Below are 26,960 nucleotides of genomic sequence, written 5' to 3'. Positions count from 1 at the left end.
CTATGCTGACTTGGTACTTGCCCATAAGCCACACTACCGAATACCTTGAGATGAAAGACATTCGGCTTCATACCACTCCAAATCTCTTGAGGCGTCTTCTCTCCTAGCTTGGCATGTGGACATCTATTTTGCACATAGACTACGCACTGCATCGCCTCTACCCAAAACTGTTTCGGCATATTCTTTCCTTTCAACATAGATTGAACCATATCGAGAATAGTTCGGTTCTTTCGTTCTGCTACACCGTTTTGCTGCGGAGAATATGGAGTAGTCAAGAAACGCTTGATTCCATGTTCCTCGCAATATTTGTTGAACTCGTTAGAAGTGAACTCACCTCCTCTGTCAGATCGGACTGCTTTGATAACTTTGTTTGTTTCTTTCTCTACCATCACTTTAAATTTCTTGAAGTTTTCAAACACTTCTGACTTCTCCTTCAGAAAATAAATCCATGTCTTTCTTGAATAATCATCAATTAAAGAAAGAAAGTATCTCTTACCACTAAATGATTCTGGAGTTATTGGCCCACATAAATTAGTGTGAATTAGTCTGAGTTGCTCATTTTCTTTGTATTCAGAACTGCTTGAGAAAGAAGTCATCGCTTGCTTCCCAATCACACATTCTTCACAGAACCTCTTTACGAATATAATATTAGGAAGTCCAAGAACCATCTCCTTTTTCACCAGCTCGTTCCACCCCCCGAAGTGAAGATGACCAAACCGATAATGCCACTTCATGGCCTCATCCTCTAGATCAAGTTGCATACATTTATCTTGAACTATTTTAAGCTCAAGTTTGTACATACGATTTTTCTTCATTTCTACCTAGGCAATGAGTCTCCCAAGTTTATCCTTCAGCTGCATTTCTCGGTCCTTCATTATAGCCGAGTACCCTTTCTCCATCAACTGTCACATGCTCAGTTTGTTGCTCTTGAGATCAGGTATGTAGTAAACATCTTTGATCTCTCCGATTCCCCCATTTGTCTGCTAATACCTGATCGTTCCTCGACCTCTGACGGCTACTTTTGAAGCATCGCCAAAAGAAATGGATCCAGACTCCACCTTTGAGAGTATTTTGAATAAACTCTCGTCGCCGCACATGTGGTTATTTGCGCCAGTATCCAAGTACCAAAATGAGTTATCAGAACAACTTGGTTTGATCTCAATTTCTGGAATTTTTGTCACCAGCAACAACCCTTCATCTTCTTTCTCATCAAAGAAGTTTGTTGGTTCCTCATTTTTCTTCTCGGATCTACAATCTTTGGAAATATGACCCAACTTTCCGCAATTGTATCATTTTATCAAGTAACAATCCTTGGCAACTTGCCCATTCTTTCCACAATTATAACACTCAATATTATTATTTGTGTTTGTCGAGCCACCCCAAGATTGACCTCTGCCATGCCAGTTCTGTTGGCCGACTTTCTCACTTCCTTGTCTTCCTCTTCCTCTACCACCTAGGCTTCTGCCTCTTCCTCTGCCTCTGGTACTCTGAGCATAGAGCACCTTCTCCTCTTTTATTGTCGCCTTCGCCTGAAGAGCCTGTTCAAGAGACTCCCCCTTCTTGTTTTTTTCCTTCTCTGCTCATGCGCTTCCAATGACCTAGCAAGCTCTTCAATGGTGAGCGTTGATAGATCCTTAGATTCCTCTATTGCGCACACAATATTTTCGAAACTATCTGTCAATGACCTCAGAATCTTTTGAAAAACTCGGTTTGATGAAAGACTCTCACCATTCCGATTTAGTTTGTTCACCACAGTCTTCACTCGAGTAATGAACTTAGATACGCTTTCAGACTCTTTCATCCTCATGTTTTCCAGATCGCCCCTTAGGGTTTGAAGTCGGACTTGCTTCACCCGTTCGTCTCCTTTGTTTTCTATTTCGAGTGTATCCCATGCCACTTTGGATGATTTTGCGTCAGCTATCTTCTTTAAACCAGATTCGTCAACAGATCGATATAGTAGATATAGAGTCGCCCTATCTTTAGCTCAAACGACCTTCAACGCGTTCAACTGGGCATTTGAATACCCATCTGTGTTCTCCGGTTCCTCATACCCAGTCTCGACCACATCCCAATTATCTTGGGAAACGAAAAGGGCCTTCATCTACACCTTTTAGTTGTCGTAGTTGACGCCTTTTGTCAACTTGGGTAGCGGGATGCCATTGGTTAGACCTGTCACTCCTCTCAAGTGTTTACACTCAACACACACACCTTACAAGGTTCTCGATCGCTCTTGTTTTTCTCTCTCGGCCAGCGCACACCGCGGCATTCTCTTTTGAGACTAACAGGTTTTCTCACGCTCACCTCACACACAATAGCTTTGATACCAATTTGTTGATAACAAGATGGCAAAATATATCTTTCTTATTTCTCAAATAGATTTTTACAACTCTTTATAGGAAAGCATAGACTCTTCATATGCTTGACTCTTCAAATGACAAAACAAAATTATTCTACATATTAAATAGCTCCCACCCAAATCTCTTGGTTATCCCACTCATCCCTAGTTATTACTCTATTAAACATCAAAAAACCAAATAACATATTAATTTAAGTTTATTCAACAATATATACTGAGTTTCATTGACGAATTTTCTCAAAAAACATGGGTGTATTTCCTCCATGAAAAATCTGTAGCTTTCGCTACTTTCTAGTTCTTCAAAGCGAGCGTAGAGAAGGAAAATGATAGATTCATAGATTGCTTGAGGACAGATCGGGGTGGAGAGTTTACATTTAATGAATTTGGAGAATTCTGTAAATCCCACGGCATCAATCGTCAATTAATAGTAGCATTCACACCACAGCAGAACGATGTCGCGGAGAGAAAAAACCAGACAATCATGAACGCAACCTAATCTATGCTCAAAGACAAACAAGTTCCTAAGATGTTTTGGTTTGAGGCTACCATAGGGAGTGTGCATGTCCAAAACCGATCTTCAATGGAGACGGTAGAGGGAATGACTCCCGAAGAAACTTGTAGCAATACAAAACCGGTGTTGGAATACTTTCGCGTGTTCGGGTGCATAGTGTATGTGCATATACCAAATCAAAAAGAGAAGTAAATTGGATGATAAAAGCAAGAAATGTGTTTTTCTAGGGGTCAGTGATGAATCAAAGACATGGAGGCTATATGATCCAATGACAAAGAAAATTGTAATAAATAAAGATGTTGTGTTCGATGAAAGTAAAGGCTGGGATTGGAATCAAACTGATGCAGAAGGAAAAATTATTGAATGTGGAGACAAAGAATGAGAGAACGTAGAAGAAGGAGGAGATAATACGACAATTGTTACAAGTCTCATGATGTCAAGTGGAGATTCGTCTACGTCGAGTGCATCGGGTGGTAGCTCGACTACACCAAGTCCAGTTTTGAGTCCAAGTTTGACGTCTCCTCCAAGCTCAAGCAACAATTCACCAAGAGCATCTAAAAGAGAAGCAACTGCAGGGACACGTCCACACAGAACACTAAGAACACCAAAATACTTGGATGATTATGTTGTATGGGATAGAGAAGATGAAGACTTTTCTGTCATGTTGCTGATGATGATGTTAGAAAGTGATCCGGTTCAATTTGATGAGGCAGTGAAAGACAATATTTGGAGAGAAGCTAACCACTTTACCTAGAGGTGTCACACCAATTGGAGTGAAATGGGTTTATAAAACCAAGTTGAATGAATATGGTGAAGTCGATAAACACAAGGCAAGGTTGTTAGCAAAATGTTATGTTCAATTCTACGGCATATACTATATCGAAGTCTTCTCTCTAGTTGGAAGGCTCGACACAATTCGAACCATACTTATTATTGCTGCACAATCGAATTGGGAGATTTTTTAGTTGGATGTCAAGAGTGCGTTTTTACATGGAGATTTGAAAGAGGATGTGCATGTGAGACAGCCAGAAGGGTTTATAAAGAAAGGAGAAGAAGAAAAGGTGTATAAAATGAGGAAGGCACTCTATGGGCTTAAACAGGCCCCCCGAGCGTGGTATAGCCGAATTGAAGGATATTTTCTGAAGGAGGAATTTGAAATATGTCCCAGCGAACACACTTTGTTTACTAAGAAAAAAGGAGGTAATATTCTCATTGTTAACCTATATGTCAATAATTTAATATTTACCGGGAATGATAAGACTATGTGTGAAGAGTTTAAAAAGTCAATGACGCGGGAATTCGATATATTAGATTTAGGAAAATTGAAGCATTTTCTTGGGATTGAAGTGAAACAAAGTGATGCAGGAATCTATATTTGCAAAAGACGATATGCTCGTGAAGTTTTAGAAAGATTTGGGATGGAGGAAAGCAACGCGGTTAAAAATCCCAACGTTCCAGGAACGAAACTCGCAAATGATGAAAATGTTGACAAAGTAGATGAAACCATGTTCAAACAATTGGTTGGGAGCCTCATATATTTAACAATGACCATACCCTATTTGATGTATGGAGTGTGCATCATAAGTCGATTCATGGAAATTCCAAGGATGTCACATTGACTTGTTACAAAAAGGATTCTACGATACTTGAAAGGTGCGACTGAACTTGGTATTTTCTACAGGAGAAGCAAGAGCAACAGTCCAAGGCTCTTGGCTTTCACAGACAGTGACTACGTTGGCGACTTAGATGATCGCATGAGCACAATCGGATGTACATTCTTGATGGCATCAGTGCAATATCTTGGCATCAAAGAAACAACCAGTTGTTGCATTTTCTACCACCGAGGAGGAATACATAACAAATGCATTCTGTGCTTGTCAGTGCGTTTGGCTTAGAAGAATTTTTGAGAAGATTAGAGCTGAGGAAGAATCGGTAACTAGGATTAATTGTGACAACAATTCCACCATACAATTGCTAAAGCATTTAGTTCTTCACGGGAAAAGTAAGCACATCAAAGTAAGATTTCATTATTTAAGGGAGTTGGTGAATGAAAAAAATGTCAAGCTAGAATATTGTGCAACAGAGAATCAAGTCGCAGATATCTTTACCAAACCATTAAAGCTTGAGCAATTCGAGAAACTACGTGAATTGCTTGGAATAGTTAGATTGTGTGAAGTAAGCTAAATTGAGAGGAGTTAGTTTAAGAGAGGTTATGTTACACATTGAATAAGTTATTGGTTATTTTGTAACCGTCAATAGTGTCAAGTTATTTATGAGATCATGTATTAGAATAATGAGGTTGAGGTAGCATGTAATGGAGTCAGTTCCCTACTTTTAGTTTGTTTTAAATTGTTTCCTTTGTATTTCTGTAAGGCTTAATTGATTGATGCTCACTTTTTAGTTTAACAATTTACCATACCTCTGTGATTTTGCTCTTCATATTCATTTAATCTCTGAAGAATTAGAAGACAGGAAAATAAAGAAGATGAATATTCCTTCATGTATTAAAGTTTCTTCGGTAATATATATATTCTACACTATGAATAGTTGATTTCCTTCACAATTTATCTGTAATTTGTCTATTTCAATATCTTAAATTTTATTTTACTAATTCATAATCTATTCATTTTTATTATCTAATTATTTTCATTTAAATTTTTTATATTTATTTTTCTTATTTCTTAAAAGATAGAAGTCATTTTCTTTCATTTTATTCCTCATTCTCTAAACTAATATGTATCTTCTTAATTGATGTATTGGTTAATGTAGATTATGTTTATTATTTATTTAATTTTATTATGTTTGATTAAATATTACGAATTTATTAGGTTGACATTATATATATATATATATTCACTTTAACTAATTAATAAAATATTTACTTAATTTTAAAATTACATTTTTTACTAATACGTAACAAACATTTTAAGCAATGAAAAAAAGATAGATGGAACTTTACAATAAAATATAAGATTATTTTTTTACCGACTTTTTGGCACTTCTATATTGAATAAGATTTAGCTAAGAATGTAAATGTATATTTTATTATATATGAATTTTATGTTTTAAAATTCGGTAGAGTTCAACTTATTTAAATATTATAATATAACGTCTTCTTTTGATATATAATTTATTATACAAAATTAAAGTTCACACCAATACAATTTTAGGTCCAATACAATTTTAGGTCCGTTCCTGCAACTTAAGGATGTGGGGCTTAAGGACACCCCTAGCTCATCCCTGATTTCTTTTATGTACATAGGTACAATGAAAATAGTTCAAATCTTCTGCTATCAAATTTGTTGTTCCTATTTCGGAATAAGGAACAACAAATTTTAAACACTGATTTCTTTCGGGTTCAACTTCTTTTTACAATGTAAAAAAAGTGAAGCAAGCGCATAAGTGTGAAGATTGATTCACTTCACTTTTTTTTACATTGTATAATGAAGTAAATCAAGCGCAAACGAGTAAAGATTATTTTACTTCACTTCCTTTTACTTTGTAAAATTGAAATATTGATAAATAAATTACAGGATTATATACATGTCTGTAATTTTCATGTAAAACAATTAACACATTCATGTAAATACATTTATACATTCATGTAAAAGAATTTAAACATTCATATAAACCCTACATTTATATATAAATATTAATATAAATAATATTATCACAATATAATTAAAACAAATATATTAAAAATATAATTTTAACTTATACAGTTAAATATAAATATTATTATAAATAATATTATCGTTAAAACACATATATTGTAAACACTCAGGAATTAAAGTTGGGTTGGACTAAAATTTAATGTAATAAATTATATATATTAAAAATATTATAATATTTAAATAAGTTTAGTAAGAAAATCATTATCTATTTTATTGTGATGTTTTGCCTTCATCTCCTACATTGTTAAAAATGCTCGCTTAGTAGTAGTGGTAAAAACAGGCAATGTTAAAACAAGATTAATCAATTTAGTTAACATAACATTAATATTTGATCATCCACTCTCGGTCAATTATTGACACGACTCAACAAGTGTAGAAACCTTCAAATTCAGCATCATCAAGTTTATAATGTACCAATTCATATTCCAAAGTTAATAATGTGTTGATCTTAAAATCTTTAATGTAAAATTTTGTTGCAAGTTTATAAATATCATCACTATTAAATGAGTAGATGGTTTTTTTGGTCTAAAGATTTACTAAGAGATGAATTTTGGATTGTAGAGACTGTAGGTGTATGTGGAGAGTCATTACTAGTTTGACAATCTATCTTCTTAAAAATGAAGATATTAATTTTTTTTTTTTGCATAGCATATTGATGTTCTATTTTTTTTATGTACATAATTTTCAAGATTGAATATTTTATCGAACAATTGAATATAAGGTTAAAAAAACATTAAAAAAAGTATAAGAAAAAATTAAGTAATTTTAACATGATAGATTCTCAAAATTCTACATTATCAATCATATATAAAATCAGTTATAAATATCATATACATAATTAAATTAACGATTATACTAATAAAGAATATGAAAACTATGAAGAGAATTAAAATAATACAATTAAAGAGACAGATATTTTATCTATTCTGAAATTCGAAAAATAAATATGAGAATTTTGATGAAATAATTAAATAATAGAAAATTAGTAGAATGAAAATATAAGATACGATAAACTAGAAGGATTTAAGATATATGAAAAGATTAAGGTATGTATTGTTAATATACTTAGAAATGTTATATTTTTTATTTTATTTTATAATATATATTTTATATATTTTTCAATTTTAAAAAAAAATTAAAGATTAAAGAGGATTTTTTATTTTATTTAATTTTAGGAGTAGCCCTAAGCTAGATTCGTCCATATATATATATATATATATATATATATATATATAACACATATAAATGAACTTAGCTTCACTAAACCTCAAGGGATCCAAGTTGCATAAGCATCATATTAATATAAATATTAACGCATTCATGTAAAATACATTTATACCTTAATACCTTAATATAAATATATTTATACCTTCATGTAAAAACATTTATGTAAAAGCATTTAAACCTTCATGTATACCTCTTTATATATAAATATTAATATAAATAATATTATCACAATATAATTAAAATATATTTATTAATAAAATTAGCATAATATATATATATATATATATATATATTTATATGAGTGCATTTATTAATAAAAACACATAAAAATGAAGCTAGTTTCACTAAATCTTTTAAGGGATCGAAGGTTTCATTAACATCATATTAGTATAAATATTAACACATTCATGTAAATCCATTTATACATAATGCAAATGCATTTATACATTCATGGAAAAACATTTGAACCTTCATGTATACCCTACAGTTATATATAAATATTAATATAAATAAATATAATCAGAAATCACATGTGAGAAAAAAGCTCTGGAGATACAATAGGCATGATCGGCACAGTTGGCACATCACAATCGATGGCACGATCAACATGGTTGACACAACACAATCGACGACATGATCGTCACGAACGGCACGAACGACACAATTCGCAAAAATGGCACGATTTACATAGCCACATAATCTCCTGTTTCGCAAGCGCTACTAGGGTTTCAATTGTACAGATCGCGCTTCGTTGTATTCGCCGCAGCACGAGCGGCACAGTCAATATCGCACAATCGAAGTCAAGATCGGCACAAACGACACGATCGCCACGAACGGCACGATCGGCACTGTCGCGGAAACCCTTATTAGATCATTCACAAGCGCCGCTAGGGTTTCAACCGTTCTAATCGTGCATTGCGATAAACGTCGTTGTTTAAATCCTTCTACTTTTACCATTTCAAATCAGAAAACATGAAAGCTTCTACAATAGATAATCTTTCTTCTTTATTAATCTTTGGCTCAAGCCTGACCAATTCTCTTAAGCAGACACTTGAGGTATCAAATTCCTGCTTCACTCACCCAAAGAAAGTTTAGGATGCAGATAACCAACAGGAAGGAAATAGGGGCACATACCCCATTATGTCTCATAAAAACAAAGGCACTCTAGCTAAAGAAGGAAAAGATGGCACCCCTGAGTTCGTGAGCAAGAGCATAAATGTCAACTCTAGAAAAGCTCCTGGTATGCCTTCTTACACTATAGCATTCGATAATTCTGTTAAGATGGATGTCAACGGAGATAAGAGCAAAAATGAAATAAATATTGATTGCCCAAATAAACAAACTTTTTCAAATGAATTTGTTGCTGATTTTTTTGGGAATCAGAATCAATCCGATAAAATTGGTATGTCACTGTTGGAGAAAAAGGAAAAAGTGAAATCAAAATAAAACAGAGGCGACCAGTAAGAAGAAGGAAATTACAGAGGAACATAAGGAAATAGTGTTGGTCTGGAAGAAATCAGGGTTGGAAACAAATGTCAGAATAATGCAGTAAACAAGAAAGTAGGGGAAACAGGGGAAGCCAAAGAGAAGACAAAAGGAAAATGAAGGGTTGGTTTTAATGAGAGGACAAACCTCAAAAGGCTGAGAAACCAAATTTTAAGGATGCTCATGAAAGTTAAGAATGGAGAAATGATTCTCAACAAAGAAAGGGATCAGCAAATCATTATTCAGGTAAACTTGCACTAACTCCAAGATTGGAACCTTCTAAAGAAAGAGGAGTATGACATTATTGTTAGCTGATCCGTCAACACAATGAAAGAGTTGGCAAAATGTACCAAGACAAAGGTTTATACTCTGAAGAAGAACCCAAATTGTCAAGTTGATCAAGTCTGGAAGAAGAATCCAGACACAAAGTAGGGTCAAAACTTAGCAAAAGAAAGTGAAAACAAAATCCCAAAAAATAGAAAATTTTTCCTAGATGCGTTCAAATCAAAGGTGGAAAAACTCGAAAATCCCTTTGAGTTCAAGCTACCATCAGACGTGGAAGAAAAATGTGTTTGATCATGGGAACATGTGATAGTGGGTAATTATATTGGGAAAGAATCTGCCACTTTTGATGCCACCAAGAAAGAACTCATGAAGCAATGGGGAAAAGAATGTCTAATGAAGGTCACCTCTAACAGTCACGGCATGTATTTCCTGAAATTCAATCAAGAGGCTAATCTTGAGAAAATTTTAGAGTTGGGACATACATACGTGGGAAAGAATGCATGAAACTCGAAAAATGGAAAGAGGGTACGAGCTATGACAGTATTCCAAAAGAAACAGTGCAAATCTGGTTCAAGTTGCGAAATATCCCTCTCCACATGTACAACGCGGAAGCCTTAAGCCATTTCGCTAGCCTTCTAGGAAACCCGCTATACATGGACAAAATCACTAAGGAAAACGAAAATCTCACATATGCTAGGATGAGCATTGAAGTTCAACCCAGAAGTGTTCTCCCCAACGAAATTACAATGGTGGATCAAAAGGGAAATGCTACCAAGATGGGCATACACTATGAATGGCGACCGTACAGATGCGTGAACTGCAATACCTTTAAACATTCTATAATGAGATGCCCTACATTAATGGCCAAAGAGAAAGCAAACCAGGAACAACAAATGCATAATGGAGAAGCCAAGCAACAAAATGTTCCTAGTACAAATGAAACAGTTATGGAAAAACAAGCAGCAAAAGAAATCAATGTCAAAGGGAAAATGTTCAGAATTCGGATGAAGGAACAAAAGGAAATCAAACTCAAGAAGAGGGAAGTAAGAAAGGAAAGGAAATTGATGAAATAGGGGATTCTGAAGAAGATAAACCTAAATATAAGGAAGAGGAAGATACAGAAGATGAAAGCAAAGATACAACAGAGGAGAAGGAAACTAAGGTTGGTGATCCTCAAACACGGAAAACTGAAGCAGAGAAAAATAATGACAAAACCTTTAAATCCTGAAAAAGAATACATTTTACTATGTTAGTACGAGTTCATATAGAGGAAGATTAAACAATAAGAGCATACAGACATCATCATTTACTCCAATTCAATCTCCCTTCATGAAGAATGCGAGAAGATTGGGACGTGGAATAAGGCAATATGGTCAAAAGGCGGATATGGAGACAACATATGTTGTAATATCTAGATTGTAGTCTTTATTCATTTTAATCTGTGTTTTGTAATGTGATTTAACTGCCACCATTCAGAAACTTTTGGGTCTTTTGTTTGTCATCTTACAATCAAAACTAGGGTTTGTCTAGTTTTAATTATTGACCCCTTCCACTTTTGGACTTTTTAATGAAATGGTGTTAAACCGTTTTCCAAAAAAAAATATTAATATAAATAATATTATCACGATATAATTAAATATATATTAATAAAATTAATATAATATATATATTTTTTATATGAGTGCATTTATTAATAAAATACATAGAAATGAAACTAATTTCACTGAACTTTTATAAATGTATAAGAAATGTAAAATGAAGTATAGTGAAGCAAGTTTCACTCATGTGAGTGCGTTTGATTTATTTTCTTTTACATTGTAAATAGAATTGTAGTGAAACAAACTTCACTCATGTGTGCTTGGTTCACTATTTTTTATTATAAATAAAAGTGAAGTTATCTTCATTCATGTGCCTTAGCTTCATATTTACTTACATTATTAATAAAAATGAAACTAGCTTTACTGTAGTAATAATTTAAATAAATAGAAATTTTCCTATTGCACTCTCATTATTCACTTTCATTTTTATCGATTTTTCAAACCCTAACATGAATCTTCTCCGCTACAATCTTCTTGCGAAAATGGCCTTTTACTAGCGATGGCGTCGAAGGTTCTTTGTGGTCTTTGGGATGATGCTAATGCAACCTTAAATCCCTTGAAGTGTATAGTGACTTGCTGTTGGACATCTGCGATTTCTCTGTTAGAAATCGTCCGTCGAGTTTTTTTCTTCTTTTTGCAGATTTGGGTTAATCAGATCCGTAAGAGACTGTTCTATCTTTTTTTTTCTTTTTTCTGATTTTAATTGCCTTTCCAGGAGTTAAAAACCTAGTTTTATACTAATACTGTTTTTTCCCATTGAGAGTATCCTATAAAGGTTTCCTTTTCCATTTTAATCAAGAACACTTTCAATAATTCTCCAAGAAGAAATATTTTTAAGAGCATTGAAAGTTTGAATTGCAAACTTATTTAGGTTCCCAAACACATTCTTTGATTCCATGACTTACTTAAAGCTCTGTTGTGAGTACAAAGAGGACTACCTGTGCTTTATAGGAACTGACTCTTTGTTAACAATAGTGCAGGTGTTTCATCTTTTTTTTATTAGCCCTGATCTTCCATTTGTTCCCATTTGATAGGGTGATTTTGGTGCAAATACAATTTTAGCTGTATCAGTTGCTTCTTGCAAAGCTGGAGGTGCTGAAAAGGAGGCATGAATGGAGTTATTGTATAATTACAATCTTTGTATTTTCTGTCTTAGTCTTTGTGAAGTAGTGATATTGTTGTGCAGGTACCTCTATACAAACACATTGCAGATCTTTGTGGTAGAACCAAGTTTCTTTAGATGCAACTTTCTTTGACATGTTGTTTTTTGTCTTTTAGATTAGATGTGAATCTTGACTTGTAAATGACCTTTTTGTTGCAGGTGCATTCCTTATAGGTATAGAGAGTCTGAAAATAGTGATGCTAACTCGAATAAGGTAGTTGAGGTTCTCATGATAACCTTTATTAGTGGACCAGGTCTTCTATTTCCTAAGATACATTCATTTTTGTCTAATTGATCAGGTGAATTGATCTCTATTATCCCATTTGAAAGGGAAATTATCCCATTATATTTCTGTTACTTCTCCTAATTCATGTTCAAGCTAAGAAATAACTTAAAAGTATGTTTAGTTCACTTGGTGAAGTGTCTGAATGTCTCATTCAAATGTTCTTCTTTTCTTTAAAAACTATGAGAAAGAATCTTTTAGATAGATTAATGTTGATTGAGAGTCTTTCCTTCAGATGTTCTCTTTTCTTTCTCCCCGATCAAAATCATCCTATTTTGTATTGCTGACTATGAAAAGAATAAAAGCTTAGTGGGGATTGTAGTTTCCTTATTTTCATCATGGGAAACTATGAATTGACTCATTTTAAAGTATTTCAAACAAATCTTTGATCGAGAAATAATCATTATTTTTCTAGAACAACTGGTCTTTTTTTTAAGTGATGAGATTGTGATTCTCTAATGTTTGTTAAACTTTCAGTTTACTGTCTCTCCTTTGTCAACTTCCTAAAATTTCGGAGAAGAGTTATGAATGGATGACTGACATGGTACAAGAATGCTGCTCTTGCTTTTCAGGGAGGATGGGAGACTGATGAAACTGTTGAAGAAGTTGCAGCAATAGAAGCATGGAAGAAGCCATAATTAAAGGAGATTTAATGGTGAGTTTTATTTAACTTTTCATTTCCATATTTCTGAATTCCTTCATTTTTGTATTAGACCTACTTTGAAGCTGCAAATCTAGCTTGTGCCCATTTGGAAACACTTTCTGGATCTAGATGAAAAATGTGGATCAATGTTATATCACGTTTGGAAACAGAACTTAATGACAAACAAATTCATAGATTTTTCCTCATTCGCATCTAGATCCATAAAGTGTTTCCAAATGGGGCAACCTAAAAAAAATTAATCTAAGAGATAAAATATGATATATATTATAGGGATTGCTGGGGTATTATGAGTTTAAGAGCAGAAACCACCAAGATGAATATAACAAGAAAGGATTATGTAAAGCATCAATGTTTGCATTACTAGTGAAGTCGGAGCTTGAGTCATGGCTGGAGCAGAGTACGCTGGTCCGTAAAAGAAGCAGTGGAGAATTGTCGACATTCTTGGATGAGAGATGCCCTTCTCCAAGGATTTGTTAAGTGGCATGATGAAAAAGCATAAAGAAAAAAGAACAATCCTTCTTCTTCTCCTGATCAAACCAAACTATTGTCTATTTATATACAAGTAATGGTCACATTTCCAAGTACTTTTTTAGGTATGGTTCCTTATTAGTTATTATAAAATGGTGTCTCATTGAGATTCATATTCAAATGAGAAACTTGACAAATAAAAATAGTGTTTCCAAATAGACTGCCCACTTGGCTGTATTTGAATCAAGTTTGTTTCTATTTTAATTATAAAAGTATAAATTAACTAGATTTTTTTTGTTGGTTCACAAACTACAAACAAAGTTGAGTTATTAGGTCAACAAATGATGACCTATCTTGTAGGCTACATCTTACCTTCTTAAATAATGGTGAAAATGTAAAGTGAAATGAAAATTATATATTATAAAACAACTAAGATCATAAATATAGTCAATAAGAAATAAACCATGATAAAAAAAAAATCATCTACTTTCCAACAATCATACATTTCAAAATGTTTAAATATCATTATCCAAATTGTAAATAAAATAAAATAAATAGAGCATTACAACATCCTCCCCAATACTGTTTTTTTAAAAGGTAAAACACCTGTTTTTCATTGTCCCCAATACTACTACTGCAACCAATAACACAAACATTAGAGTTTGAAAACTACACCCAGAAAAATAAGGTACAGAAAAGATAATAATACTTTGTTACATATATATATCACTTTCTGTATAATGCAAAGTCTAATAAACAGTTTAATTTTTTCAATCCGAACTTGGTGAAAGAATTGATCATCCCACTGTGTTGAAGCAGTTATCCCAAGATCCATATTTCGAGCTGAAGCTCCCACCTCCATTCTGTTGTGCATACTCTAAGATCACTGTACGAGCACATACATCCCAGATCTTTGCAATTTCTCCAAGCGAAATTGGTTGTGAAAGGATTCACAGAGATATGTTAAACCTTGATTTTGTCTTTGCAGCTATTTTCAGTAAGAAAATAATTTGTAAAGAAAGATACACACAGGGCTCGACTGACCGGTATTTACTGTTAGGAATTTCAAGTTGAATAATACTTTCCTATTGAAATCAATTGATCTTATTAATTTCACAAGTCAACCAAATCATACTAGCAGATCAGCAAAGTAATAAAGAACACCAGATTTACGTGGAAAACCCTCTCAACACGGAGGATAAAAAACCACGGGGCAAAACCAACAGATTTCACTAATAAGTAAGAAACTGATACAATTGTTCTTCTCAACTTTAAACCTAAAGTTGAGGTATACATACAGAGAAACTAATTTCATTTAAACCCAAACAAATCTAGGTTTGAGAAAACATGAAATTCCCTTTACAAGTAAGAGAGAAAAGAGCCTGAGGGTAATCAAGACAAAGAAGGTGATACTCTATTCTCCTTCTCTTCTTCTTCCTCTATATCTTCTTTTCTTCTTCTTCCTCTGTATTTTCTTCACTCTGTTTCTCTTGATCTCTTCACAGAACTCTCACTGAAAATTGTGGTAGAGAGAGAAACAAAATTAGGGTTTATTTGGTTTTTATATTGCCTAATTGGGCTGGACCCATAAGGCCCAACAATCTCCCCCTCCAGCCCACGGAGAGAGGCACACCGATCTTCAAGTCATCACTTGGTATTCACGCCGACAAGCCGACAACAAAACTCAAACTTGTCTTTTGGAACTATCTTCGTAAACATGTCTGATGGATTCTTATCAGTGTGAATTTTCTTCAGCTTCATCTGTTGGCTTTCTATTGCATCTCTTAACCAATGAAATCTCACATCAATATGTTTAGTTCTGGAATGATATGTAGCATTTTTGCTCAAATCTATAGCACTCTAGCTATCACAGAAAACAACCGCATCTTCTTGTTGCATACCAAGCTCCAAGAGAAATCTAATCAACCACAATAGCTCTTTACCAGCTTCAGTTGCTGCAATGTATTCTACTTCTGTGGTTGACAAAGCCACACATTTCTGCAATTTGGATTGCCATGACACGGCTCTCCTTGCAAAAGTAAACACATAACCTGAAGTGGATTTTCTGTGATCCAGATCTCTAGCCATATCAGAATCAGTGTAACCTTCTAGCACATGTTCACCATTTCCAAAACTCAAACACAAATTGGAAGTGCCTCTTAGATATCTAAGAATCCATTTCACTGATTCCCAATGTTGTTTTCCTGGATTAGAAAGAAATCTGCTTACCACACCGACTGCATAAGCTATATCTGACCTAGTGCAAACCATTGCATACATCAAACTCCCTATAGCTGAGGAGTATGGCACACTTGACATTTCATCCTTTTCTTTTTCTGTTGATGGACACAACTTCTTGCTCAATTTCAAACGGCTAGGAAGTGGACAACTTACTTTCTTTACTCCTTGCATGTTGAATCTTTCAAGCACCCTTTCAATGTACTTCTCTTGTGACAACCAAAGTCTCTTAGCCTTTCTGTCACGAGTAATCTTCATGCCCAATATCTGGCGTGCTTGACCCATGTCTTTCATTTCAAATGTCTTGGACATCTCTTTCTTCAACATAGCTATAAACAGAGCATCCTGTCCTGCAATCAACATATCATCAACATAAAGTAAAAGGATTATAAATTTTCCATTAGGAAATCTTTTGAAGAAAACACATGGATCTGCCTTGGTTTTCTGGTACCCATGACTCATCATAAAGGAGTCAAATTTCTTGTACCACTGTCTCGAGGCTTGTTTCAAACCATATAGACTTTTCTTCAATTTGCAAACCATGTTCTCTTTTTCTTTCACTTCAAATCCCTCTGATTGCACCATATAGATCTCTTCTTCAAGGTTACCATGAAGGAATACATTTTTTACATCAAGTTGTTCAAGTTCAAGATCTAGGCCAGATACTAGACCTAACACTACACGAATGGAAGTCATCTTTACCACTGGTGAGAAAATTTCCTCAAAGTCGATGCCCTATTTCTGTCCAAAACCCTTTACAACCAGTCGGGCTTTGTACTTCATAAGTTCTCCATTTTCATCTCTCTTTAGCTTGAACACCCATTTATTTCTCAAGGTCTTTCTGCCCTTAGGAAGCTCCACAAGCTCATATGTGTCATTTTCTTGCAATGACTTCATCTCGTCTTTCATTGCATTCTGCCACTTAACTTTATCTTTATGAGCTTGTGCCTCCTGAAAACTTTCTGGCTCTCCTTCTTCTGTCAACAAGATATACTCTGAAGAAGGGTATCTTTTAGAAGGTTTGTGCTCTCTTTCTGATCTTCTTACTTGGGGCTCTTCTGGCTCCACTTGATGATGTTGCTCCCCCTGCATAGAAGCATCATTAACAATATCATCATCATTACTATCATTCATGTCAGAGGTTTCTTCAGCAACTTCTTCATCATGTTCATCTTCATTTGTTACTTCTGACTGTACATATGAAGGAACTGGTATGAGTTCTATGAACTCATCAACCCTCTTTGAATTCTCGTTGATTTCTGGACTTATCTCTGTCTGACCTTCAAAGAACACAACATCTCTGCACCTGACAATTCTCTTCTTTTCTGAGTCCCATAACTTGTACCCAAATTCTTCATTTCCATATCCAAGGAAAATACATGGAGTTGCTTTATCATCCAACTTGGATCTTTGTTCCTTTGGAATATGCACATATGCTTTGCATCCAAACACCCTTAGATGTGAGTATGAAACATTCTTCTTAGACCATATTGTTTCTGGTATCTCGAATTTCAAAGGAACAGATGGCGACCTGTTTATGAGATAGCAGGATGTGCGAACTGCTTCTCCCCAAAACTGTTTTGGCAACTTTGCCATCTTCAGCATGCATCTCACCTTTTCTACAATGGTGCGATTCATTCTCTCAGCCACACCATTGTGCTGCGGAGTTCCAGACACTATCTTCTCATATCGAATACCATATTTGGTACAGTATGCTTTAAATTCCTTGGAGGTATACTCTCCCCCGTTATCAGAGCGAAGACATTTCAACTTACTATTTGTCTCTCTTTCTACCATGACATGGAACTCTTGAAAGTAATTGAATACCTGGTCTTTTGTTCTCATAAAATAAACACACCTTTCTAGACGCATCATCAATAAATGTTAAAAAATATCGATTGTCACCCAATGACTCCACTTCAAAAGGACCACACACATCAGAATAAATCAAGTCTAACACATTATGTTTTCTTTCTGATGTATGACTAAAAGAGACTCGATGTTGTTTACCAAATGGGCAGTAGTCGCATAGATCCAGAACCTCATCTTTGGTTGAGGGGATGTGCAGCTTCCTCACCAGAATTCGCAGCCCTTTCTCACTCATGTGGCCAAGGCGTTGATGCCACAGATTTAGAGAGCTTTCAGCTTGTACTACATTCAGATCATCTTTGAGTACCTTCACATGTGTTCTGTACAATGAGTGCCACGACTTCCCTTTTGCTACAATTATTGATCCTTTGCTGAGTTTCCATTCACCACCACCAAGATAATGCTTGAATCCATCTTTGTCCAATGCATCACCTGATATCAAATTTAGACGCAAATCAGGAATATGCCGCACATCTTTCAGTGTTAACCGATGCCCCTGTTTTGTCTGCAAATAAATGTCACCAATACCCACAATGCTTGAGTGACTAGTATTACCCAACTTCACTGTACTAAGATCTCCAGCCTTATACGTGGTGAAGAACTCTTTATTCGGTGTAGCATGATAGAAAGCACCTGTATCAACTATCCACTCAACTCCTTGGTGATTTTCTACATGTAGATATTGTTCCTTTTCACAAGAAAGAATAACTACATCCTCTGCAGTTACTGTGGCTGTGGTATTTCTGTTTTCATCATCTTTCTTCTGATTTTTGCCTTCATTCTGTAGTCTTTTCCAGGCTCTACAATTTTTCTTCATGTGACCTTCTTTACTACAGTGATAACATTCTCTTCCCTTAGATTTTGATCTGCCTCTTGACTTGCTATGGCCTCTTAATTGTTGTCGGTGTTCATCTCTTCCCCTGTTCTATGTGACTAGGGCCTGTGCACTATTTGTATTAGTTGACTTCCTTCTTGTCTCCTCATTGAACAAGTTGCTAGTAACTATACTCATAGTAAGCACACCATTCGGAGCTGCATTACTAACATGTCACAACCAATGTCTCCCAACTGTCAGGCAATGATCCCAATAGCAATAAGGCTTGTAGCTCATCTTCTAAGGTCATCTCCATCACTGATAATTGATTAATCAAGCTCTGGAACTCGTTTAAATGCTCAGCAACACCTGTGCCTTCTCTGAATTTCAGATTTACCAACTTTCGGATCAGAAACGCTTTGTTACCTGTCGTTTTCTGCTCATACAATGACTCTAGCTTCTTCCATAGCTCATGAGCACTTTTCTCACTTGCTACATGATGATAAACACTATCATCAAGCCATTGTCTGATTGTGCCGACTGCTTTCCGGTTCAGTTTTATCCAATCAGCTTCAGCCATCTCTTTTGGCTTTGCACTATCTCCTTCAACTGGCTCATACAAATCCTTACAATAAAGGATGTCCTTCAATAGAAAGTAAACCTAATAGCTCTGATACCACTTGTTAGGAATTTCAAGTTGAATAATATTTTCCTATTGAAATCAATTGATCTGATTAATTTCACAAGTCAACCAAATCATACTAGCAGATCAGCAAAGTAATAAAGAACACCAGATTTACGTGGAAAATCCTCTCAACACGGAGGGTAAAAAACCACGGGGCAAAACCAACAGATTTCACTAATCAGTAAGAAACCGATACAATTGTTCTTCTCAACTTTAAACCTAAAGTTGAGGTATATACATACAGAGAAACTAATTTCATTCAAACCCAAACAAATCTAGGTTTGAGAAAACATGAAATTCCCTTTACAAGTAAGAGAGAAAAGAACCTGAGGGTAATGAAGACAAAGAAGGTGATACTCTATTCTCCTTCTCTTCTTCTTCCTCTATATCTTCTTCTCTTTTTCTTCCTCTGTATTTTCTTCACTCTGTTTCTCTTGATCTCTTCACAGAACTCTCACTGAAAATTGTGGTAAAGAGAGAAACAAAATTAGGGTTTATTTGGTTTTTTTATTGCCTAATTAGGCTGGACCCATAAGGCCCAACATTTACAAAATAATAATGATGAATATCTCACCTTGGCTAAGTTGGGAACTTGTCCATGAACATAGGAGAGCAATTTGGGTAGTTATTGGGAACAAACAATCATAACTTGGCTAAATTTGCTACCACAGCACAAATTTGAAATTGTATAAGTATAAAAATGAAAATAAAATGAAAAATAACATCATCACTAGGTTTGAAAACATTTACCATTTTTGCGGAAGCATAATGCGCTTTAAAGGTGGGGCTGAGAGCAACTGCATAAAAGCATTTAACTATATTTCCTTCACCACCTTCAGCTGCAGCAGCAGCAGATGCAATAGGATCAACTTCCGCATCATCACTAATATCCACAACTATTTCTATAAGTCGCTCATTTATCTTCCTTATCTCCTCCAAAAGAGAATGATTTGCTGCCAAATGGGACAACAAATTTAATATTATTCATAGTTATGAAAAATCTGATGAAGAGAAAAATATTACATATTACAGATAAAATCATCACGGTTTTTGAATATAATGTATTCATCTAATATCTCAAGATTCTTATCACAAGCTTAATTAATTGAAGTCTTATTTTCAGACAAACACACTTCACAGGGAACATAAACAAATCTGGAAATTTGCATATATATGAAAAACCTATATAAAAAAGTTGATAAAGCAACTATTTCAGTGGTTCTTTTTATTATTTTCTTTTTTAGACTAAGGTTTTTTCCATAGAGGAGGCTTTCAAAAAATCTCACCTCGGTGACTTCCCACTTCAATGAAAGTGTTTTAGGTGGTAATCGAACATGAGATCTCAATCTCTTAGTTCAAAAACACTTACCTCTTGAGATACCATGGGTGGGTATAAGACCACTACGTCCTAGCTGGATTAAAAAATCATAAAAGAGATGATACCACAAGTAGGGGTGAACAAACGGGTAAACCCAAGCCGTATTACCCAACCCATATTCAACCCAAATTAAATTTACCCAACCCATAATTCAACCCATATTATTTACTAATATGGGTTGGGTATGGGTTGGGTAACCCAAATTATTTTATTTTTATTTTTTTATTTAACATGTATTTGACTCATTTAACATATTTTTATTCGTTTAACACGTTGTTCACGTTTTTTACATTTTTAATACGTTTTTCACACGTTTAACACGTTTTTGACACGTTTAACACGTTTTTGGCACGTTTAACACATTTTTGACACGTTGAACACGTTTTTCATGTTTTTGGCATGTTTAACACGTTTAACACGTTTGACACGTTTTTGACACGTTTTTGACACGTTTTTTCACGTTTTCGACACGTTTAACACATTTTTGACACGTTTAACACGTTTTGACACGTTTAACATGTCTTTCACATTTTTGACACGTTTCACACGTTTTTCACGTTTTTGGCACGTTTTGACACGTTTAACATTTCATTCACATTTTTGACACGTTTCACACGTTTTTCACGTTTTGGCACGTTTTGACACGTTTAACACGTTTTCCACGTTTTTGACACGTTTTGACACGTTTTCACGTTTTTGACATGTTTTGACACGTTTTCACGTTTTCGACACGTTTAATATGTTTTTCACATTATTGACACATTTCACACGTTTTTCACATTTTTGGCACGTTTAACACGCTTTGACACATATTCCACGTTTTTGGCACGTTTAACACGTTTTCCATGTTTTTGGCACGTTTAACACGTTTTTCACGTTTTTAGCATATTTTGATATGTTTAACACGTTTTTGACACGTTTAACATGTTTTTCACATTTTTGACACGTTTAATACGTTTTCACACGTTTGACACGTTTTCACATCAAACGTGTGAAAACGTATTAAACGTGTCGAAAATGCCAAAAACGTGTTAAACGTGACAAAAACGTGTTAAAACTTATCAAAACGTGTTAACGTGCAAAAAAATATGTTAAACATGTCAAAAATATGTTAAATGTGTAAAACGTGTTAAAATGTCAAAAACGTGTTAAATGTGCCAAAAACGTAAAAATGTGTTAAACTTGTGAAAAACATGTTTTTAAGTGTGAAAACGTGTTAAAAATATTAAAAATGTGTTAAACGTGTGAAAAACATGTTACATATATAAAAAACGTGTTAAAATGTCAAAAACGTGTTAAACGTGCCAAAAAACGTGAAAATCGTGTTAAACTTATCAAAAACGTGTTAAATATGTTTAAAACGTGTTAAACGTGCCAAAAACATGAAAATTGTGTTAAACCTATCAAAAACGTGTTAACGTGTTAAATATGTTAAAAACGTGTTAAACGTGCCAAAAACGTAAAAAACGTGTTAAACTCGTCAAAACCGCGTTAAACGTATTAAACATGTCAAAAACGTGTTCAACGTAACAAAAACGTGAAAAACGTGTTATTAGTGTGAAAATGTGTTAAACATGTCAAAAACGTGATAAACGTGTCAAAAACGTAAAAACGTGTCAAAAATGTGAAAACGTATTAAACGTGTGAAAAATGTGTTAAACGTGTGAAAAACATGTTATAAGTGAAACGTGTTTAAAAAAATTATAAACGTGTTATATGCGTAGAAAACGTATTAAACGTGTGAAAAATATGTTAAACATGTCAAAAACGTGTTCGCCTTATAGTTGGAAGATGATTAGTTTATATTGGATTAATAATAGAGAATTAAAGTAAATTTATATAATTTGGGTAATTTGGGTAACCCTAACCCAACCCAAATTAAACTCAACCCATACTCAACCCAACCCATACTCAACCCAACCCATATTAACCAACCCAAATTAATATTTTGGGTTTGGGTTAGGGTTGGGTTTGGGTAAACCCATATTATGCTCACCCCTAACCACAAGTCGAGGCCATTTGACACCACAAAGATCAAAGCACAACAATGTCACTACTTCACACAGACTAAGACAGAAAATAAAAAATCAGAAAAGAAGAACAGTCATGCAGATCTAGTTAACCGGAATCTGAAAAAAGAAGGCAAAAACTCAACGGACGATTTTTAGTCGAGAACATATATCCAACCGCAAGTCGCTACACACTTCAAGGAATCCAATATTGCATTAGCATCATCCCAAAGACCAAAAAAACCTTCGAATCCACCCCAACAAAGGCCATTTTCACAAAAAGATTGTAGCGGAGAAGATTTGTGCTAGAGTTCGAAATATCGATAAGAGAAAAAGTGAATAATGAGAGTGCAGTTTGAAAATTTTCGGTTCATTTAAATTATTATTTCAGTGAAGCTAACTTCACTTTTATTAACAATGTAATATAAATGAAGCAAACACATGAGTGAAGAAGGCTTCATTTTTATTTACAATGTAAAAGGAAGTGAAGTAAGTGCACATGATTCACTCATTATATACACTTCTATTTACAATAAATAAAGTTTGTTTCACTATACTCATTTTATGTTCCTTTTACATTTGTAAAAGTTCAGTGAAGCTAACTTTATTTTTATTTGTTTACTAATAAATTCATTCATATAAAAAATATATATATTATGTTAATTTTATTAATATATGTGTTTTAATTATATTGTAATTTATATAAAATTGTAAGGTATACACGAATGTTCAAATGCTTTTACATGAAGGTATAAATGCATTTACCTGAATGGGTTAATATTTATATTAATATGATGTTAATGTAATCTTAAATCTTTTAAAGGTTCAGTCAATCTAATTTCATTCCTATGTGTTTTATTAATAAATACATTCATGTAAAAAAAATATATACATATTATGTTAATTTTATTAATATATGTGTTTTAATTATATTGTGATAATATTATTTATATTAATATTTATATATATATATATAGGATTTACATGAAGGTTTAAATATTTTTACATTAAAGTATAAATGCATTTACATTAATGTGTTAATAGTTTTATATGAAAATTACAAAAATATATATAAACATACAATCTATTCATCAATATTTCAGTCTTACAATGTAAAAGAAAGTGAAGTGAAACAATCTTCACTCTTTTGCGCTTGATTTACTTCCTTTTGCACTCTTACGCATTTGCTTTACTTTCTTTTACATCGTAAAATGAAGTTAAACCCGGAAGGAAGCAGTCTTATATTCGGGTTCCAGATATATTTTTTTTACCCGAAGTTGATTTATTAATATAATATTAATGGTGAAATTTGATTAGTTAAAACAGGGAATCATCAAATTTGGTAGTAGAAGATCTGGACCGCAATGGAGAAAATGCTCAACATGAAGTATTTAAGTGTCCTTTCTTGATTTTTTTTTCATTCAAAGTGAGAAAAAAATACATATATATTTGTTAATTATCAAGGTTTTGAAAACCGTTTTAGATATCAACTCTTTTTTTTTCTTAATTTCGGTTGAACCAATTGAAACACCGGTTGAACCGGATTTAATTTTTTTTTAAATAAATATGATACATAAATGATAAATGGTATATATAACACATTAAAAACCATCAAATAAATAAATGTCGATTAAACTCAATTTTCAGCCAACTAAAACCATAAGAAAAAACTTTTTTCAAATTTATTAATACGAGTTAGATATGAAAACATAAGTGTATTCAAGTTTTTAAAATTCAAATAATCCAATGGCTCAAAAATATAGCTCAGAAGCTTCACAATAATGACAAGTCATATTAACCATAACAATAACCAAGATCCATCACATACATATCCCTTCAAATCTACTTATCACCTAGATGCAACACATGACTTTTTAAATGTGATCTAGATCTAGAATAAAAATTTAAACATGGGATCTAGATCTAGAATAAGAATCTAAACAATTACAACATTTTTAGGAGATTTAAACTTAGCCTAATGGAAATCAAGACAACCTAATGTTGTCGTATGCTTGCCGATGCTACTTGAGAAGTTTATCTAAAAGGGGATGATTGCTTGTCTTTGTTGCTTGAGAAGGTTATCCAAAAAAGATGTTTGTTTGCATCTACTGCTTGAGAAGGTTATCCAAAAATGACGTTTACTTATTCTGCTTGATAGAAAAAGGATGCTCGATTGCTTGAGAATTTTATTCAAAATGGATGAGGATTAAGTTCTAGGGGTGTTTATCGGTTCGGTTTTTAGGTTATTCAATTTTTCGATTCGGGTTATTTGAATTTTTTATTCTTTTAAGCAAAGTTGGAAACCGAACCGATTTGAATACATTTGAATTCGGTTTATTCGAATCCGATGAATTCAAATTCGGTTCGAATTTGGTCGGATATTCGATTCATACCAAATATTGTACATCACCTACCTATAAGATAAAATAATTTTTTTTAAAAGAGTTAACAAAATAAATAAGTTATTAAAGAGATCTTATCTACTTATATTATAAAAAAATTATAAATCACACAAACTAAACTTAGTGATTCACCATCAATATTCGGCAATTAAACCACGAAAGTAAAACAGTGTTGACAACGACAATATATGGAGGTGAAAAGGTGTTGATGTCATTGGTGATATTACTAGTGAAATAGCTAGATATGTGAATAATTTAGATATTATTAAAGTTAAAAATTATGTGGACATCTGGAAGGACTAAAGGCTAGGAAGGTGGACGATGGGTTAGAGAAAGTGGAAAATGAATGAAAAATTATAGATTTACTGAATTATTGGGCTGGAAATTAGAGATTTAGTAAGAGGATCGTGATAATTTAATATTTTTAATATAAAATATGTAATAAATTATAAAATATATACTAAAAATAAATAATAAAAAATAAATTCGATTTTCGATTTGGTTTTCGAGTTGAAACCTAAACTTGAAAATCAAACAAAAAATTATATTTAAAATCGAATTAGTTTAGAATTCGATTCAAAAACCAAAAATGTAATTAAAATTCAATTTTTCGAATTCGATTTATAAAATTAGATAAATTTAAATTCTAAAAATTTAAATTCAGTCTGATATTGTATCTGATATTATACCTTAGGCTACGTTTGTTATGATATACAAAACTGTAGATATAGCATAACTATATCTACAGGAATTTATAAAAGCTGTTTGAATTATTAATATTTATATGTACAGTATTATTCAAGTATTATTTATGCATTGAATCAGGTACAAAATAATACCTACTAATACTAGTTACAAAGATGGTATAAGTTTAAAAAAAAAAATTAATATTCTTTTCCTACCATTTATATTTATAAAATTTTATTTTTTATTATATTTTAAAATATAATAATAATAATAATAAAGTATAAGTATATATTTATTTATATTTAACTGTATATCATTTTTTTAATTTAAATAATAATAATAAATAATTACATAATTTTTGGTTTTTTTTAATTTATATATAAATATATATAAGATAGAAAATTTATATTATTTTTAGTATAAGAATTTAAAAGTTATAATTTTACATAATTAAATATAATAATTAATAATTTTAATTAAAAATATAAAAATGATATACATAATTAATAATGTTAATTAAAAGTATAAAATTTTAATTTCATTATTGTATTTTAAAATATAATAATAATAATAATAATAATAAATTGTAACTAAATATTATTATTATTATTATTAATTAATACAACTTATATAATTTATTTTTAAAACTAATTATAATTATACATTTTAATTTCAAATATTATTTTATATTATTATTAATATTTTATAATTATATAAGTTAAATTATATATAAAATATGATAAAACATGTAACAATATTATTTATTTTAAATTACATTTACGCATAATTATAAATTATATTTTTATAAATCTTAATTTAATTAATAATACAAACTAATTATAAGATAAATATTAAAATAATAATTAAAAATAATTTATATAAATTTTAAGGGTAAAATAGTCTTTTTATACTTCTTACTCATTTTTTATATCACCAACCAAACACACCATAATAAAACATATATAATTTATACATATTTTATATTTCCAACCAAACACTAATAACTTATATAATTTATACCTTCTAATACCCTTTACAATTTATACCCCTCTACAATTTATACCATATACTTAATACTACATACCAAACACTACCTAAGGGTATGTTTGGTTAGAGGTGTAGAGGGGTACTACACTATTGGTATAGTATAAACTATACCAATAGT

The 26,960-nt window shown here is 32.7% G+C and overlaps 2 protein-coding genes and 1 pseudogene across 2 annotated transcripts; all 3 read left to right on the top strand.

The window, feature by feature from the left end:
- Positions 1 to 4,153: 4,153 nt before the first annotated feature.
- On the top strand, positions 4,154 to 4,762 carry LOC124933223 (uncharacterized mitochondrial protein AtMg00810-like). Its single transcript, XM_047473827.1, has 2 exons — positions 4,154 to 4,431; positions 4,549 to 4,762. The coding sequence occupies exons 1-2, from the start codon at positions 4,154 to 4,156 to the stop codon at positions 4,760 to 4,762; spliced, it is 492 nt and encodes a 163-aa protein (XP_047329783.1).
- A 5,276-nt stretch (positions 4,763 to 10,038) lies between these two features.
- LOC124933207 lies at positions 10,039 to 10,766 on the top strand. Its single transcript, XM_047473826.1, has 2 exons — positions 10,039 to 10,581; positions 10,644 to 10,766. Exons 1-2 carry the CDS (start codon positions 10,039 to 10,041, stop codon positions 10,764 to 10,766), a joined length of 666 nt encoding a protein of 221 aa, XP_047329782.1.
- Positions 10,767 to 11,635: 869 nt separating this feature from the next.
- On the top strand, positions 11,636 to 13,744 carry LOC124933191 (annotated as a pseudogene).
- Positions 13,745 to 26,960: the final 13,216 nt, after the last annotated feature.

This window comes from Impatiens glandulifera, chromosome 1 (genome assembly GCF_907164915.1).
Source record: "Impatiens glandulifera chromosome 1, dImpGla2.1, whole genome shotgun sequence".
In the NCBI taxonomy this organism is placed as follows: Eukaryota; Viridiplantae; Streptophyta; class Magnoliopsida; order Ericales; family Balsaminaceae; genus Impatiens; species Impatiens glandulifera.
The sequence above is the reverse complement of the archived record's forward strand: the minus strand, read 5'-3'. Positions and strand labels throughout refer to the sequence as shown.